Source organism: Antennarius striatus, chromosome 15 (genome assembly GCF_040054535.1).
Source record: "Antennarius striatus isolate MH-2024 chromosome 15, ASM4005453v1, whole genome shotgun sequence".
Taxonomy (NCBI): domain Eukaryota; kingdom Metazoa; phylum Chordata; class Actinopteri; order Lophiiformes; family Antennariidae; genus Antennarius; species Antennarius striatus.
The window spans coordinates 4,733,731-4,752,158 of record NC_090790.1 but is presented as its reverse complement, the minus strand read 5'-3'; the positions used below and the strand labels follow the sequence as shown (position 1 = coordinate 4,752,158).

The 18,428-nt window shown below is 40.7% G+C and overlaps 2 protein-coding genes across 2 annotated transcripts in view; one reads left to right on the top strand and one right to left on the bottom strand.

Annotated features, from left to right (window-relative positions):
* Positions 1 to 241: 241 nt before the first annotated feature.
* Positions 242 to 1,586, bottom strand: brcc3 (BRCA1/BRCA2-containing complex, subunit 3). Its single transcript, XM_068335111.1, has one exon. It carries the CDS (start codon positions 1,497 to 1,499, stop codon positions 717 to 719), a length of 783 nt encoding a protein of 260 aa, XP_068191212.1. The 5' UTR covers positions 1,500 to 1,586; the 3' UTR covers positions 242 to 716.
* A 954-nt stretch (positions 1,587 to 2,540) lies between these two features.
* The window catches only part of rab27b (RAB27B, member RAS oncogene family), a 41,839-nt gene continuing 25,951 nt past the window's right edge, over positions 2,541 to 18,428 (top strand). The window contains exon 1 of the mRNA XM_068335366.1: positions 2,541 to 2,801. The gene's annotated coding sequence lies outside the window, so the exon portion shown is untranslated. The remainder of the gene's footprint in view (positions 2,802 to 18,428) is intronic.

Below are 18,428 nucleotides of genomic sequence, written 5' to 3'. Positions count from 1 at the left end.
CTCTATATGTCCTCTCTATACTGTATATATGTATACTGTTTACTGTATATATGTATATTAACACATATATGTGAAGAGTAAAAAGAATTTCCCCAAGAGGGACAATTAAAGTACTGGTTATTATTATTGTAACTGCACAATTAGAAATTATAATACAGGATACCTTATGGTGGACGGATGAAATGAATGGACACCATTGTCCGTGTGCACTAAACTTTCAATGAATAAAAAATTTTCCACCAAAAATGTTGTTTTCTTTATTCTCCCTGACAGACAAAATTCCATTCTCTGGCTCCTGAGGATTTTTTTATATATATACTTTTGATTTGGGAATTGATCAGGAACATTTTTCACGCTTTCTGAACAAATGGTTACTTAACAAAATAAGATTATTCGATACAGACAGGAACTGTCGGTTGCACCCTTACTCATAAATGAGCCAGGAGCACAAATACTTTCTCTAAATATGCTAAAGTGACCAAAACATTATTTTAATGCGAGGTCTAATATAGAATAAGATATCAATACGGACCAGACATTTAATGCCAACTTTGGTGTTAGTTTTCAACACTCGGTGTATATGTACAAGAAAAGTAAACAAAAATAAAGGCAAGAAATATTAGGCTCTATTCCCAGCACTCCAGGGCAGGTAAGAGGTCAGAACAGAAGGTCCTTTTCCTCCGTCCAGTGACAGGAGAAGTGATCGTCCTCCCGGCTCACAGAGCATTCAGCTCCTGCTGCAGCTTCTCCCTCTCCCGCTGGAGATCCACCACACTCTGCTTGTTCTGCTCCAGCCGGTCCTCCAACCACTGGAGCAGCGGCCCGCTCACTGCCGACATCTGGCTGCACAGGTTCTTGGTGAACACCGACCCGTTGTGGATCTTGGTGACCGGGTCCAGGTGCGCCAGGCTGTGGATCTTCCGGTACGTGTCCTGCTCCTCTTGGCACAGGATTCGCGGCAGTTCCACGGCGGACTCCAGGCACACTTTACCGATGGCCTCACGGGGCACGACGTGGATGGGAATCTCCACCCGCTCGTATTCGGAGCCTTTCTGCCCCTGTACGGACTGGAAGCAGGTGTAGAGCACCCGGCCCGTTTTGGTGTTCTTATCCTCGATGAAGCAGGAGAACACCAGGCCCACAAAGCACTGGTCCAGCATCTGGTACATGGCCTGGGTCCTCACGTCAACGTGGGACGGCCACACGGTGATGTGCGGGTGGGAGTGGTACCAACCGACCACTCGCATCGGTCTGCCGGTGATGTCAGCCAACCTTTCCGCCTCCGTGGAGGCTGCTGACAGCTGCTCCGGAGAGATCTCCACCCGGTCCTTCCTCTTGTCGGAGCGGCGGAGGATGATGACTGAGTGGATGTGAACGATCCTGGTGGTTTCCACCTCTCCGATGCACAAACCCATCACCTCTTCTTTTTCCGTGCTTAACGCGTGATTCATACACACCAGAAAAGCATCTGACTCCAAGTGGACGGCGCTCACTGCCATTATTTGAAGAAAAATAAGTTCCTACACAGGGTAATGACGGAAATCACAGGAGCAACGCCCCTCTTCCGCGTTCTTCTGTGCTGCGCCAAAACCTTCCGTGTTGATACTTCTGACACTAACTAAAGGTTCCCCCTTAATTAAAAGCAGCACATTGATCTCCTGTGCTGCGCCAAAACCTTCCGTGTTGATATGTCTGCCACTAACTAAAGGTTCCCCCTTAATTAAAAGCAGAACGTAGAACTGTGCTGCGCCAAAACCTTCCGTGTTGATACTTTTGACACTAACTAAAGGTTCCCCCTTAATTAAAAGCAGCACATAGATCTCCTGTGCTGCGCCAAAACCTTCCGTGTTGATAAGTCTGTCAATGACTAAAGGTTCCTCCTTAATTAAAAGCAGCACATAAAACACACATAGAAGTGTGTGTGTATAATACTAATAGTGTTGTTTATGTAGTGCTTTGTAAAAAAAATTTACGTAACGTTACAACTTCCCAAATGATGACATATAAAATGCGACTGCAAGTGATACACTTTACCTACACAAAAACAAATAGTTCAGTATTAGGTGGCACCATGATCTACATTCATAACAAGTACCGCGATGAACAACTTAAATCCATTGGTATGCCAGTTCATTGTCAAAATCAGTGCCAAATTTGACTGTCCATCATTCCTGACACAAAGAAATAGGTGAACTCTCTTACACATCCGAGTAACGTCTAAAAAAGTAGGAAATAATACATTTACTTGGTTTATCTTCATCCGACAAGCGTCATTGTTCAAATCCGATTAGACGGTTCACATTCGCAACTACAAACGACATGTTTCACCACTGTGAACGCAAATGTTCTCTGAAATGAGTTCATATTCTCTAACAGCTCGCTGACGGCGGAAGAGGTTGCGTTTATGAAACTCTCATCCGATGCATTTGCGTAAAGCGCTCGGGAGCACCTGTTTGCAGCGGAGTGAGAATTCCGGGACTTCCGGAGGAGTCCTTGAACGCAGCAGGAGCGTCAAAACCTCCACCCCTCGAGGAAGTCGGGCTCCATCCGTCACACTCACTGGACTCCCCCCGAACGACACGCGTGGGCTCTCCTCAGCCTGCGCCCACACCTGACACTCAGATCGAAGCCTCCGGAGAGGTGTGTCGATCCACGCGCGGAATTTCCTCCGTGTCAAGAAGACTGTTTGAGAGATGCGACGTGTGGGAGGAGGAGGAGACGATCTCGCCAGGCAGCAGCAGCAGCAGCAGCAGCAGCAGACACCTGAGAGGAGGATCTGAGTTTGTTTCCTTCAAACTAAGGTAAAAATAAAAGTAAAGAAATTGTCTAGGAATGTTTTGTCGTGCCAGAGGAGAAACTAGATGTTTCTGTTTTGTTTTTTTTACGTTTCTTTTTATTGGTGCGTTTGGGTGTTGTTTCCAGCATCAGGAGAAGGCGGGCGGTATGAGTCATAGCCCGGTGCGGGGCTTCTGGAGCATCTGCTGAGGAGCGGCGTCTGCAGCCGCCAAACCCGCATCCCTCCGCCACGCAAACACCCGCGATTCTGTGCTGGAACAGAATGATCTAACACGCATTTTGCTCTGTGGAGTTGTTGCAGTGTGTGTGTAGCTGGTATCTGTTTATGTCCGTGTGTGGACAGTGTGTGACGTGATGCTGTACCTGACCGGATGGCGTGAAATCAACGAGGGTTTATAAGAGATTAGATGCTGTGGAATCTTTAGCCTGCAGCTGTTTCGGTGGATTCTATAGCGATTCCACTAAAACAAATCATAGAGAACTTTGTGGTTCCACCTGTGCTTCAACAGTTGATGTTTCCTCACAAGGAAAGGATTTTTAATCTGGAGTGTAACCCCTTGACTTCAACCCCATCACCACTCATTGTGGAGAATCATTGCCACAGCCATAGAGAGTCAGGTGAATCTTCTTTCTCCACAAAACGTTTCCTTAAATAACTGCAGAGGATGAGGACTTAAAATTATTAAACTGAACTTGTTGCTTCCAAACAGGACTGTGGACGTGTGTTTAATAAAATCTCACACCCTCTGACAGAGTTCGCTCCACAAGTGCCTCTGTAAGATCTGACAGGGCTTTTTTTTTTAGGTTCTTGGTTCTCATTGATCTTGTCACTCATTTAATCTTGTATTCAGTATTTGTTCTTAAAGTAGGGAGTAAATAGCTTTTCATATCAATGTGGGATCCCTGGAGTTTTGGGGATTTTTTTTTTTAACCATATCCCTCATTTGTTGAGCAGAATGCTCCAAAAATGGCTTGTAGACCAAATGTATCTGGTATTATTATTACCAGAAGGTAATGATGGATTCCTTTCTTTCCTTTGAATTTAGTCAAATAAAGGAATTGTTTCCTTTGACTGCTGATAGGCAGTCTGCTTTTAAACGGCGGCGTGGTCTTTACCTCGAGGCGGCAGAAAAAGATTGTGTCACTGACTAATTGACAATTTTTTTTGGTGGGTAAATTGGTTATTTAGATGAGACTGTGTGTGAGTTATTCTAAGCAACTCAGACACAGAAGGGGATCTCCTCTTGTTGCTAGAAGTGATTCAAAAATCACCTCTAGCAAATTCCAGCAAGATTTGAATCTTATGTCTGTTTTTTCAAGTGACTTTGAACAAGGTTTGTTGTGGGGGTGGATGGCAGGGAACTAACAAAAGTGCATTTCAGACATTAAAAGGACCACAAAGCAAGAATGGAGAGAGACACACTGTGGACTTCACATTCACTCAAACTAAGTGGCTTCTGCTTAGCTTGCATTTTTATTTAGTCACTGCATAAAAATGTCATTCAAATAACTGTCGGTTGTTTCCATCCATCCACAAGTCATTGATGAGACGACAAACACTAGTTTTAAATATGATGGCAATGGCCTATAGTACAATACTGCAAAATGAAAATACAAATACTTGACATCCACAGGAGTGAATGTCGTCATTACCCGTTAATGTGTGTGTCTCTTACGCTTGAGGATTGCAGAATATTTAAAAAAAAAAAATCCCTGATATTGCAGTATTTTTTTTTGGCTGTGGGATGTTGTGTGTCTGGGGTTTTTATGGTGATACTTAAAAATTCAGTTTATCCAGGGAGAATTACAGCCTGTGAGATTTTTTGCTGTGATATTTTCCGTGACCTTTTAACTATGGGACGGCTCTCCATAACCAGTATGCCCTTTTCTTCTCTCTCTCTTTCCGTCTCTGTCACTGCCGTTCTCTCTCTTCCTTTGCCACCCTCCTGTAGTTTATTGACCAGAATCAGCAGGATTCTGCCTTCCTAGGATGATTAATGCATAAGTAAAATTTCCACATGATGGCGGTGGATTGACTTGTAGGTATACTTTCCTTTTTATGATTGGATGTTAACATAATAAAGCTTGGGTAAGAGAAATGCTTTTTATTGAGCAACAATCTCAATAGCAGTTTTGAACCAGTAGGCAGGTGAGTTGAGGGCTTGAACCTTCATGAAATTCACCTGCTTTTGATTTGATTGAAGTCTGATTGTCCAATAATTAATCCCAGCATACTGATTGGACAACATTGTGTTCTGCTATCCGCATTGTTTGTGACTGTGTGTTGTGTGAACATGTAGATACTGTGACATATTCAGGTTAACAGTTTGAGCTCAAGTGTGTCGTTCAGTCCAGACAGTCAGTTTGCATCCCTTACAGCCGAATAGACAGGAGAGTGGGTGAGTTAGAGAGAATAGAAGACACTTATCCCATGTAAGCCACAGAGATACCGTCACATTTTAATCTATGCAGGTTTATTATTCTCAGTGGATCTGAGTGCATTTACACTTTAATATTTGTGTAATGATGGGGTTGATGACCAAGAAAAAGGCAGTTAAAGTATTTTATCTGTAAGCCCCCCAGAGGTGATGCAAATAAGGTTCAGGGATGGTAGTACCGCTAAAATTGCACCTCACTGAAAAATGCAAGCGTCCATGAAATCATTAAATAATTGAGTCAAATAACCGAGTCCAGCTCTCAAGTAGAGGTGTTTCATAGCTCAGCTGAAAAACTAGTGACAATACCAGGAAATCCGTGTAGTAGAACGACATAGTGGATGTTTAATTTAAGGAAAAGGATTCTGATATTCATCTACTGTCTTCTGTTAGTTCAAGACGTTGTTTTGTACATCATCTTTGTAACCAAGCAAGTTTTCTTCCTGGGTCAATGATCAGAGAATGCACAGATGTATCAGGTGTCCTCCTGGAGCTGTCTATGTAGGTTCTCAGTTATCCAGGTCATGGTTTTCCAAAGCTGTTTAAATCAATCCACTGGACTTTAAGAAAGTTCTTGAAGACGTTTCGTCTATCATCTAAGAGATTTCTTCAGTTCTGTGATTGGACGTTTTGAAACTTAGGTCTTTGCCCCTCCTTGCTCTTCGCATGTTGAGCCATTTGGGCTGTCTCAACAAACTTGTAGACCTCTTGTAGGATCATAGGCGGCAAAACTGACGTGAGTTTCATGGAGAGCTGGTCAGCCTACGTCTTCAGGGCCTCGATGGTGAAGTGGACCTGCCTCACTCTCTCATGTAGGAGTTGGTTTTGAGCCTTTTCCAGGATGATGTTTACACGGTGTCCCCTCACTGAAGATCCTAGCCATAAACTGTTTGGAATGACGTTGTTCTGGCGACATCTCAGGTTGAAACGCAAGCGGTTTCTGTAGTCCACGATCTTCCTTGCTGTCCTTTCGTACTCCCGTACCACACTGAGGGTGTTCCTCCCAAAGTGGTTTGCAAGATGTCTGTATAGGTTCTCAGTTATACAGGTCATGGTTTTCCAAATCAATCCACTGGACTTTAAGAAAGTTCTTGGAAGAGATTTTGTCTCTCATCCAAGAGACTTCTTTAGTTCTGAACTCTCAGAACTGAAGAAGTCTGAAGAAGTCTCTTGGATGAGAGACGAAACTTCTTCAAGAACATTTTTAAAGTCTAGTGGATTGATTTAAACAGCTTTGGAGGTCCTCCTCGAGTTGGCTTTGCATTCTCTGGTCTTCATTTTAAGTTCCCTTCTCACCCTCCTCTGTCCTCCAGCAATAAGGCTCTCAACTCAGGAGTCATGCAGGGCTTATGGTTTGAGAACCACCACACCCGCCTGGTTGACATGATGTTCTCTACACAGAAATTAATGTAGTTTGTGATGCGGTGAGTTAAGGTGAAAATGTCCTCCCCCTTGTTAACTCATTCGGTGATCGGCTTAATTGCTGATGCAGATGTATTGGCGAGGAGCTCAATCAGCAGATGATTAATCAGTATACCTCAATTTCTGAATCAATAAAAGAAAGACACCAAAGGTTCTGAATACCTTTGCTCTATCAGAAAGACGACCCCATGACTCTGCCCGTCTAATGGAGTGTTTGACAGAATGAGAACAGAATTCAGGTCGGTACTGCATGATCGATAAGGAAGATTGTTCGGCTGGACTTTAAATTAGCTAAGTTGTGTATTTTCCTCCATCAGCTGAAACTTTTATTCTTTCTCATAAATAGCAGGATTACTTCATCTCAGGACGAGGAGCCAGTATTGATTTTATAGTCAAGGCACATGGTCTTGAAGATTAGTAAGATGAGTCGATATTTCTCCTTCCTTACACCACAGCCCCAAAACATCAGGCTGCGGGATATGCACTGTAACTAGCTGAAGACACAATTGCTTCCATCATTTAAATCATTCTAAATTTAATTATGTTTTTATTTAAAAAATTACACTTTTTTCTCCCCATTTTTCATTTCGATTGGTTTTACATTCATGGCCGCAATGCAGTTATTCTTAAAGAACTTAGTTTAGGCCTAATCCTTTTATTCCCTTTCCACATCAGAAGGTCCACAAAAACAATTCTAATATCTGTTGTCTTCCTTATTGGTGCTAAATGAAATGATCCTGATTTAGGAGACAGTTTAGTATGATTTAAGTATTTGGGGCTGCAGTAGCTCAGTTTGTAGGGAACTTACTGGAGGGTGGGCGATACAAGACCAGCACAGACCACAGTATGGACAGGGTGGACTGGCAGCTGAGGTGCTGTACTGTCCATACCCAATGAATGGCCTTACTGATGAAATAACCCAATAAGTCAGATGGCTCGCCATCTATTAAAACTAGTCCTGGAAGTGTATTCATGTAAATAACCTAAGGGTTCACTGAATGAGTCACAGGTAAATCAGTGACTCATCTCACTGAAACCACAGACTCAGAACTGACCGAACACCCCTCACCAACATGACATTTAAAATTCCATTACCGGCTCCACTCAACTCAACCTGGGATTATCGGTACTTGATTGCACGGAACTGCAGTGGAGTGCTTCGACAAAATATGATGATTGTCCTCATTAAGGTAAAGGTGGACATCTTTGCTGATAATTGTTTAAAGTATCTATAATTGTAATTGAAAGATTGTGTTTTACTCTATGTGATTTGAATGCAGGAATGGAACAGGTTGAATACTGATGATGATGATGATTAATATTACTTTTAATTATTAAAGTTATTCCATTGTTGATAGAAAAGATCAGAGACCCAGAGAGCTGAATTAGTTGTTCTACCTGAACAGTAGAGAGTTCTCAATGCCAATGCATCGTGGGATTCTCATTTTTTGTTCAACTTTTTCACCTTTTACAGGGAGCTTTTTTTTGTCTTTTTTCTCTTTTGTTTTGACGTATAGTGAAATTTCAAATCTTAAAAGCAGTCTTTGATGCAGAAATGCCAGCATCTGGGCATAGAACTGCATTATAACAGTTGTAGGAACCACTGGTCCGATTTCTTGCTTCACCAGGAGGTGAAATGGAATGTAAGTGTTTTAGATGTCTGCATGTCTGGGATTGCAGTCATAGATGTATAAGCTTGATCAGGAGGGGGCAGAACACACTTGCCTGGGCGTCACTGGCATCATATTGGATGCACAACTGTTGAAACCTTCTTTCTGTTGTCTGTTTGTCTGATAGTCCAATGTCCAGCTGCAGACAGGGATACTTACTAAAAAGCAAAACATTCCTGGGGGAGATAGAGCTGGAAATGTCTAAGAGTATCAAGATGTAGGTGTTACTACTTTCAGGATGCCTGAAGACTGTGAGGAGAGCAGTGTAGATGACCAAAGATGCAAACAATGTTAAGTGCTGTGGGATCAGAAACCATAATGTTTTATGCTTTTTGTGGTGTCTGAATGAGCTGGAATAAAAACCTGTAATGTGTTTAAGTCTTATATATTAAAACTAGTAAGAGAAGGATGGAGGTTTAATGCATGAGGAAAGAGGGAGTGACAAAAATGAGAGTTACACAGAAAAATCAGAGAGAGGAAGAAAGGCTAGTTGCCTGGTGACGGAGGCAGACGGACAGAAAAGAGAGTCAGAAAAGATAAGAGAGGAGGAGGAGAGGTGTGGAAGGGTTTTCTTCTAGTGCAAAGAGTTACTGGTCACGACTCTACAGCCATCCCTCCCACCGCGTTCCCAGTGGTTTTTCTCAAGCGATCCGCTGCTTTTTCATTTTCTGTTTTTCATCTTCCTGATACTTATGATGGAATAATGACAGCATGTTTTTGAACTGGCAGCACAAATCAAATTTGGCATTTTCAGAATGCAGTTAGATATCTTTTATGGGGGTAATGATTGCAACTGGATGACTGAATTTATTAAGTGAAGTATCCTAGATGTTACAATTTCACATTCAATCACAATACCGTTCAGTCGGGGACCCATCCAAAACAAATATCTCAAAATAAACCATCATATCTTTGCCTAACCTTCATACAGGTCTGATGTCACTATTAGCGTCAAGAATTGCTCTGTTGCATTCAAATGTTCCATTAAAACATGACAATGACAAAATCAGGACCCTGAAACTGAAGAATCTAAATGAAATCCGGCCATCATTTATATACATTTTCATGCGTCTTCTTGTACAATGACATTTCAGGGTGTATTGTGAGCTTAAAATGTTGATATTACAACAAGTATGTCCTCCAGAAGCCTGTCTGTAAACCCCATAATGACCCACGTTAATCGAGATCATAGATATTTAATGTAGGGAAAGACCCAGTGTGTCTTCCACACTGGGTCCACACTGGGAGATTCCATTTCAACAAGAGGCATGTTCTAGTCTTGAGAGAAGCATCTTTGGCAAAGAGTTAATACTATAGACAATGACATGCACAGTGTATTTAGCAGATCACAGCCTAGAGTCTGTAGTGAACCCCTAGAATTAATGTTAATTTGCTACGGCTGAGTAAATGGGGACTAACAGTTTTCGATTGAAATGTTCCGTCCTCCAGGCTGTTAATTTAATAAGTCAGTGGTTCCAAATCTGGGAGTCAGGACACCTCTAAGGGCCCATCAGATAAATGTGCCGGATTCGTTACAGTGAGAGGAAAAATACACATTTCATGGATTATTTTATAAATCATCAAATTTTGTAACCTTTTTCTATTTTTCTATCCCTTTACACTTTCTTCTGCCAAGGAAGCTCCGGTTTCACCCACATTCGTTGGTCAGTTGGTTGTTTTTTTGGCAGAAGGATTATATATAAAAGCTACTTCTGTGAAATCTGTTTGATTGGACCTGGACTTTTGCACAAAACTTTGTGGAGGGGGTGGGACATGGGCCAGGAAAACCAAACAGACATGTGTGGGACGGACCACAGAATGTAGATAATTGAAGATATTTAGATCATTTGATCATACTGTAATTTATTTTGATGTGTTGATACAAGAACAACTGTAGCGATTGTCCATCCTGTTTGCAGTAATTCTTTCTTTAGGGTTAGGGGTTAGGTTTGTCTTTGTGTCACTCCTCTTTCCTTTTAATGATTTGTTCTTCCTCACCTTTCTCACTCCCTTCTTGCCTTCTTGTTACACCCTTTCATCATTCAATTATTTATCTTTTATTCTTCCTTCTCCCATATTTCCTCTCACCTCTCCTTTTTGGTCTCATGCTTGAATTTATTCACTGTCTGATCTTGTCTGTGTTTTTTTTTTTTTTGTCCCCTCCTCATTTGAACACTCGTGACTGTTGTGAGCTTCAGATGATGTGACTATTACACTTACATTTATTCCTCTCACATACATGAATGTCACTATCTGGGTGTTTGTGAGAAACAATACAGTCCTCTGGTAATAAACAGCAGCACATGATGCTGGGTGAGTCAGAGTTCAAGGCAGCTGAACAAAAAATATCACTTATGTTTTCCTCATTGTCTCTTCATTGGCTGTTAAATGCTAATGCCACAGCGCTCCAAAACCCATACAAAGGCAATCTGCTTGAGGCTGAAGTCTCATACATTTTTAAAACAGTGTGCATTGTCATCAGTCTCTGTCTGCCCTCCTTATCTTCATCCTTTCTCCACTCTCTTCCCAATAAAAACCCACATGCTGCCTTTGGTTGTGCTGGATCGATTCTAATAAATGAAAGTGATTGCCCATCCAGGAAAATCAAGATGATGTTTTCATTTTCCTGACAAGGACTTCTAGTGGCCATGTAATTGACTCCTGCTGTGTTCCCTGTGACTTAGAGTCCGGTCATGCCTCCCTTATTTGGGCAAGACTTTTTTGAAATTTTCTTTTTTATTCAAAATAAAATCACAGATGTGGAACAGCTATGTGTTGATTACAGAGACAGTGTTTGATTCAGCAAAAAGAGGTGCTCTCTGTCCAATTTCAGGCCGACTGTGGAATGTTACAGGGAGCTACAGTGACTTGCAAAAGTATTCAGCCCCCTTTAACTTTTGTCACGTTACGACCACAAACAAAAATATATTTTACCTGAATTTTCAGTTCAGGAGTTCTGAAGAAGAACCCAAATGTTAGATAGGAAAATATTGAAAAAAAAAATCTTTGAATCTAAAGAAATGGAAACAGTGATATTGAAAGGTGTGTAATGCTTTGTGAAGCGTTTAAAAATGAGAAGGACACTTCTTTTCATTGATGACAAGAATTATAGACAATCAATAGTCAGTTATATGGAGACACAGCCCATGTAGATGGTAGTGGCAAGATGTAGGTATGTCAGAAAAAGTTCATTCATTCATTCAGCTTTGAAAATTGCAATGTAAAATCAAAACAAGATCAAATATACAAAGTGTAAAAAACCTGAAACTAGATTCTATTACTCAAAATAATTCAAGCAATCAACCTGTCAATCATTCTAATGGTGGTACAGGATGAAAAGTCTCAAGGATACATTTGATGGCCGACCATAGATCTCTGAACCCAATATCAGAATCCATCCTGTAGTTTTCCAGATATTCCAGTTTGTAATGTGGGCACCTTCAAAAGCTTTAAACTGACTGGAAATGGATTAACGTTGAGATTGGATTGTGTAGTCTTTGTCTGAAACATGACCTAGTAGCAAATTCTGCTGACACGTCAACATCAACATGGTTATCATCAGGCAAGTTACAGTGGCAGCCATTGTGTTTGCAGGAAACTAACAATGTGACGTGTTGTTCAGTCAGAATTTGCCACTGAGTGTCTAAACAATGAAAACCTGTTGTCAGTTTGAGAGAGGTCATTGTGTTCAGACTGGGCATGCAAGATGTCTCGTGTCAGAGGTGACGTAACCAGTCCTTCCAGGAACTACGATAGCTGTGGCTGGATATCATGTTTTCAAAATGTGTGTGAGTTTGTCTGGTAAACTTGACATGATTTCCTCAGATTTGGCACAAGAACACACAGAGGAAACAGAAAAGGAGACTTATTACCTTGAAACTGTGGTTACGGTATCTTCTGTCCTGCCTGTTTGAAGATTTGTGTGTGAAGCACCAACATTCATTTTCAACTTCTATATGTGAAGCTTCATAGTCCATCACAAGCTCATTGGTGTTGCCAATGTTGAGCTTGAGGTTATTGGTATTCAAGTTCTATCTGAACCTATTCCTGCATTCCTCAAAAAATGAGCCAGAATCCTCCAGTTTACCAGAGCCAGGCTGAATACATGGAATGAAATCATAGCGACTAAATAAAGTTAACAACAGAAAATACTCTATAATATATTAAAATAGAAATTGCGCTGGAAAAGACTTAATCTTTAATTTTTCTAGGGGTAAGAAATGTAATACACGAGCATTGTTGTACTCGTCAGCGGCAGACCTGACAAGGTAAGGTAGGCAGTACTGTAGTTCCAAGTTGATCAGGTTGAGCATTGCAGGCCAACATGAATCATTTTAGTTGTTCTTTTATTAAATCTGAAGAACGACTTCAGTTGTGATTAGTTTCTGATATGATCACACTGAAGCAGCAAGCCATCTTATCTTTCCCAATCTCAAAATCGATTGAGGATGATGTGCAGACATGAATGTTCTTGTTTTCTTGCTGAAGGTGTCACTACAGCAATCGTGGTAAATAAAACGACCTGCACTTTACCAGTAAAAGTTTTCCATGTGATGAACAGTGGCTTGTGACTAATGAAGTATTGACACAACTATAGCATTCATTATTAATGGAAACACAGTGGTGGGTCTTATTGGAGGTCGATGTTAGTCCATGTAGCTTGATGTTTTTGTGCAGCCATGATTTTGTACAAACAAACACATAATAGTTCCAGACTTACAGACTGGGAGGTTAGGTGGAGTCTTAATTTGCCCTGTTTGATGTCCCAGAGTCCATGTTGGTTAGTTGAAAGGGAAGTTAGTTACGATTGACCTTTTCCATCATTCGTTCATTTATTCAATCAACTTTAGAACCCACTTCTTTCTCCGTCGCGGGTTGTGGGGTTGCTGAAGCCTATCCCTGCGGACTTGGGGCATGAGGCAGGGTATGCTTCGGGCGTGACACCGGTGTATTGTGGAGCCACAGGAGCAGGGCTTTGAACCGTTTCATGGAAGAAAAACAAAAACTGGAAACTTTTGGTATTTTGGCAGGAATGAAAACAAAATCGAAAACTTTATATTTTTTAATTTTCCGGAACAGAAAATAATTGTAAACCGGTTAATACCGAGGTCTTTTTTTGGACGCGGTATGAGAGCAGAGAGAAGTAGCGGCTATCAGCAGCAGTTAGGAAAAGGGCAGTTTCCCAGTCACAATTTATTCATAACAGGTAAACACTGCAGTATGTCAATCTTAAAAATGTATGATTTAGACATTAACTCATTGGCTGCAGTCATTTTCAGAGCAGTGTGTTCCCGTACTGCCAGCGCTTTGTAGTAATACTGAGCTATGGAGGAAGAACAATGAAGATCTGTTGTTCAGCAATAAATGACATGGTGGAAGTTATTCTTGTCTTATTTCATGTAGTGTCTAAGTAGGAGGCATAAGCCTTAACTACAGTGATATAACTAGCATATAGCTGTGGTACTGTTTACTGTAGAGTAGGGACATATCTATAATTATAGTCTATAGTATACGTATAAACTAATTGCTTTAGTTGCCAATTTAAAAGTCCTTAAGTCACCGTATTTTGTGCACCATCGGCGCATTATATAAAGAGGTGCAGTCTAAATTACAGAGTTTATTTCTGTACTTCGATGGGCTATTTTCTATGTGCTGGTGCTTTCTGTGTGCTTTTTCTGTGTTTTGTGTACTTACTATGCTGTGTGGGACGGAGAAATCAATTTGCGTGACGGAACCTCCTTTATGGGAGGAATAAAGTTATACTGTCTCTACTTTTACACAAGGCACATCTTATTGTTTGGTGCATGCTTGCTAACAGAAGCAAAAAGCTGACTATGGTTGAACTGTGTTTTACTATGTATTTAAATTAAAAAAAAACCACACCATCGTTCCACGACGCACGCCACTTGACTTTAAAGGCTCTGTTCACACCGATGTCCAGCGGTTGGACTTCTCTCATTAATCCTCCCAGGATGATGGCAAGCTCTGAATTCAGCTGCTTGACGTGGTTTTTTTTAGAAGCGGTGGTGTAGGCGTGCATGGAGTCACAGATCAAGAGAGATGGCGAAGCGTGAAAAAAGCCACCCGGTCTCTTTACTTGAACCGGAACAACCGGAACTGATAGCCTGGAGTTTACATGTTGCGTCGTAAGCGTTTCTCTTTGCTGACGCCATTGTCGGGGGTCTTTAGCCAAACAAATGTGGTTAACAGCATACCTGCTGTACAGTACCGGCATTTACTGTATACCGATAGCTACCGAAGGTGTGCTGGACATAGCCTCGCGTCATGTGACGTAATACGTCCTATGTCGGTGGAGAATGGTCGATCTGGCGGATCGCTGACTAAAATCACACAAAAACATTTTTACAGATTTTGGAACTCAGTGTACACATGAGACGCTTAATGTTAAAAGCCGCAGTGTTGATTTTTAAGAAATTTTAAGGCTTTTAATCGCTTCTTATGTTGCGCAAAATACGGCACCTACATATTCATATTTACAAGGAATGTTATTAACCGGTTCAGAAACTTTATTTTTTTGTTCTAACCGTTTCAGGAACGTCAGTTTATGGGTGGAACGCAAAACCGAAACGTTATAATCACGTTTCTGTTCGGAACGAACCGATTGTCAAAAAATTCTGGTTCAAAGCCCTGCACAGGACTGACAAACAGGAAAGCACACAACCCCCCCCAAAGGGCCAATTCACCTGAAGTGCATGTTTTTGGAGGTGGGAGGAAGCCAGAGAACCTGGAGAGAACCCACACAGACACGGGGAGAACATGCAAACTCCACACAGGGCGGGATGCGAGCCCGGAACCACCTTGCTGTACAGCAACAGCACTACCCACTGCTTCACCTGTGGCCCACTTTTAACTCAACTAGGTTTTATTTTTCATACTTTAAATGTTATTTTTTCCATTTTTATCGAAATAAAATCGATTTTATCAAAATAAGTTTTTTTTAAAAATCAAAATACATTTTATGCTTTTGTATGATTCATTCATTCATTCATTTTTTTTGTCTCTTGCTGAATACCTAACATGATTAAACTTTCATTCTCACAGCTCTTTAAGGCTTTTTAATGCCCATCAGCATGCTAACTTGCTAACCTTTGCTAATACTGTACTCTGCTTGGAACCAAAAGCACATTTTTCTGCTGTTATATGAATGTTATTATAAATATTGATGAATCAGAGTTATCACTGTTCATCGAAAATAAAATGTCATCGCAGTCCATTCAGTGAATAGGCTATAAATCAAGTTAAACAGCTGAAAACATGTTTTTATCTCATCCAGGGTTGGAAACTCTTCACCTGCTCTTACTAGCAAACGCTGGACCAGCACCTCAGTGGCTTTGAGTATATTAATCAAAAAACCTTAGTTTCCTTGACATCGGAGGTTTTGTGTATTTCTGTAGGTCGAGGTGAATAACAACTGATGAGACGAATGTTTTTCTCCTGTCATTCAGGGGCAGCTTTGTCGTCATGTTGGGATTTGAAGCCATGACCTTTCACTTAAAAACCTTCAGTTTCTCCTGTCTCTGCTGTCGTGTTCCTCGGTAAACAGTTTTAAATAGAAGAGGACATTCCTTCAGTGTTTTTAACAGGGCTATAATCAAACCTGCATGACAGACTGACTGTTGTTCTCCTTCCATTCAGTGACAATCTTACTGGCTGTTCCTCACTGTCAGAGATTATAGACGCTGGTATTTTCTGTAATGCTTGTCTTGACTATATAGAGACTTTGCTGTTCTGATAATATTTTTTTAAAATCTTATTCACTTATAAAATAATCATAGACTCAACAGCTAAGTGATTGGTGTGAATACTGTACTACATCTGCGGTTTAAACAATAAGGATAATGAGTTAGTTGAGACCCAAGTTAGATCTGGTGTTGAAATTTGATAAATATATAGCACATTAGAAAAATTCATGTTAGTGCAAATGCATCATTGCATTGTGTCCATTGTGCAGGAATAAGTACAGAACTACTGTAGATTTTCAGTGGAAAATTGTGAGACAAATTGCAGAAGATTACCAGAGAAAATGTCTGTACTGCAGGTTAAATGGGGTTAAAACAAGTTATAAAAGTCCTCCTTCTGGTGGTTTAAAAAATTGTTCCAGTGTTCACTATGGAGTGAGCATAACTATACACAAGCGTTGGGCAACAAGAACTTGTTCCAAATTATGAGTGTATATACTGTATGTATATTTGTATTTGTATACGACAATGTATATATACATACATGTATATATACATATATTCATATGTCCATATATGTATGTGTATATATCTGTGTGCATATATATATATGTATACTGTATGTATGTACTGTATGTGTGTATACAGTGTGCCCTCGCGCATTCGTGCATCAACGATTGCGACACCACCTCATCGAGGATTTTTAGTAGGCAGTCATGTGATACCGTACACCCATTCTATTGGCTCATGGCATTCGGAAAGTGTGCTTTGTTCAGTCAGTCTCGGACTTTCATGAGACAAAAAAGTGTTTTAAATAGTTGATAAGAGTGTGGGAAAAAGAAATACAGATAGAAGGTGGTTTAATATCAGCATGGGGAGGGTCATAAATGTTTAAATTACCGTAAATAATAAGATAAATAGATTGCGATCTCGATCGCGGATTCCTCAATCGCGTGTGGGTCCTGGAACGCATGAACAGCAAAGAACGAAGGCGTACTGTATATACAGTATAATACATATGTTATATACACACATATACAGTATATACATATATACCGTATATGTGTGTGTGTGCATGTGTGTATATATGTAATACATACAGTATATACAAACACGCACGCACACACATCTTTCATTTGTAGACATTGATAGCTGTAGTTGCTGATCCAGCTAGCCACACATGTTTTTGTAACCATTAGTACTCCATCTCCACACCATCTCTGCTGTGGACCAGAGAGACCCCTTCTATGTATTAACACAGTTAATAAGTGCTTGTGTGTGAGTGTCTGGATCACTGGGAATTGAGGGAATTGCTGTTCTTGTCTCAGGGCGTCTCAATCTTGGCAGATTGATTTAGACCCTTGTTGCCCTTTTCACATTCAGCCAGTTGGGGGTGGGTTGAGGGATTGCTAATGTTTCCAAGCATGTTTGCTGCCATCAAGGTTAGAGTTTGATGCAACTGTTGATGCAGACACACGCATTGTATGACATCTCCATGGAGACTTTAACCCACAAGCAGAAGAAAACACATGAAATATTCAAAAGGGAGCGATGGTGGTTGAGGTGAATGGTCCAGTGGTGATATCTCTGCCTGCCCTGAGAGCGTTTTCCTATTAAACAAATCATGTGGAACAGGAAGAGACTCAACAATTATCTCTCAGTATCAATGTTACTGTCCTGCTGACTCTGCTATGTCAGCCTCAAATTCAATGGATGACCTGCATACAACTGGAGAGAATTATACTTCCACAGTCCTGTCAGGATGACTCTTTCAATGATGCAATCAACACTAAATTGTTGTATCAAACACAGCATTTAGCTTGGTGAATGGCCTATTACTAATAATTATTTTCACAGTTGAATTAATCTGTAGATCATTTGAGACAAACTCTCAGTGTCATAATTGCTCACAGAGCTTGGAGTCTGGGTATGAAAAGCTCAGATAATGGGTGATTGGGTTTTGGCAATGCGACCATAATTGCTGCTCTGTTTCACACACACAGGTCAGGTGAATCAGGAGGTATTTTTCACACCAGTTCTGCAGAGAAACGTACCTTTAGGACCTTTTAATTATTGTTATTAAATTATTTGATATGATTTTGCAGGATGTAGTCATCGGTGTTGTACGTGTCTGTTATTTCATGCATAGTTTTTACAAATTGAATTTGGTGTCACTGCATTGTACTTAATCTCAAATGGAAGCTAAAATATATCTCCAAGGCAATGTTGTCTTCATTCCTCCAGAAGCCATATAGGAGATCTTCGAATGATGAAAATGCTCTTCTAATCCTAAAGGGCCTTATAATTTATTTGGGTTGTATTTTAGACAAAAGTCAGTGAAATGAGGTAGAAGAGAATCCAACACAAAGTTAGGGTGCAGATAACTGTCCGTGTTGTCACATTTT

What these genes read in the sequence shown, in the direction of transcription:
- brcc3 (XM_068335111.1), bottom strand. Translation starts at nt 1,499, where the DNA reads ATGGCAGTGAGCGCCGTCCACTTGGAGTCAGATGCTTTTCTGGTGTGT.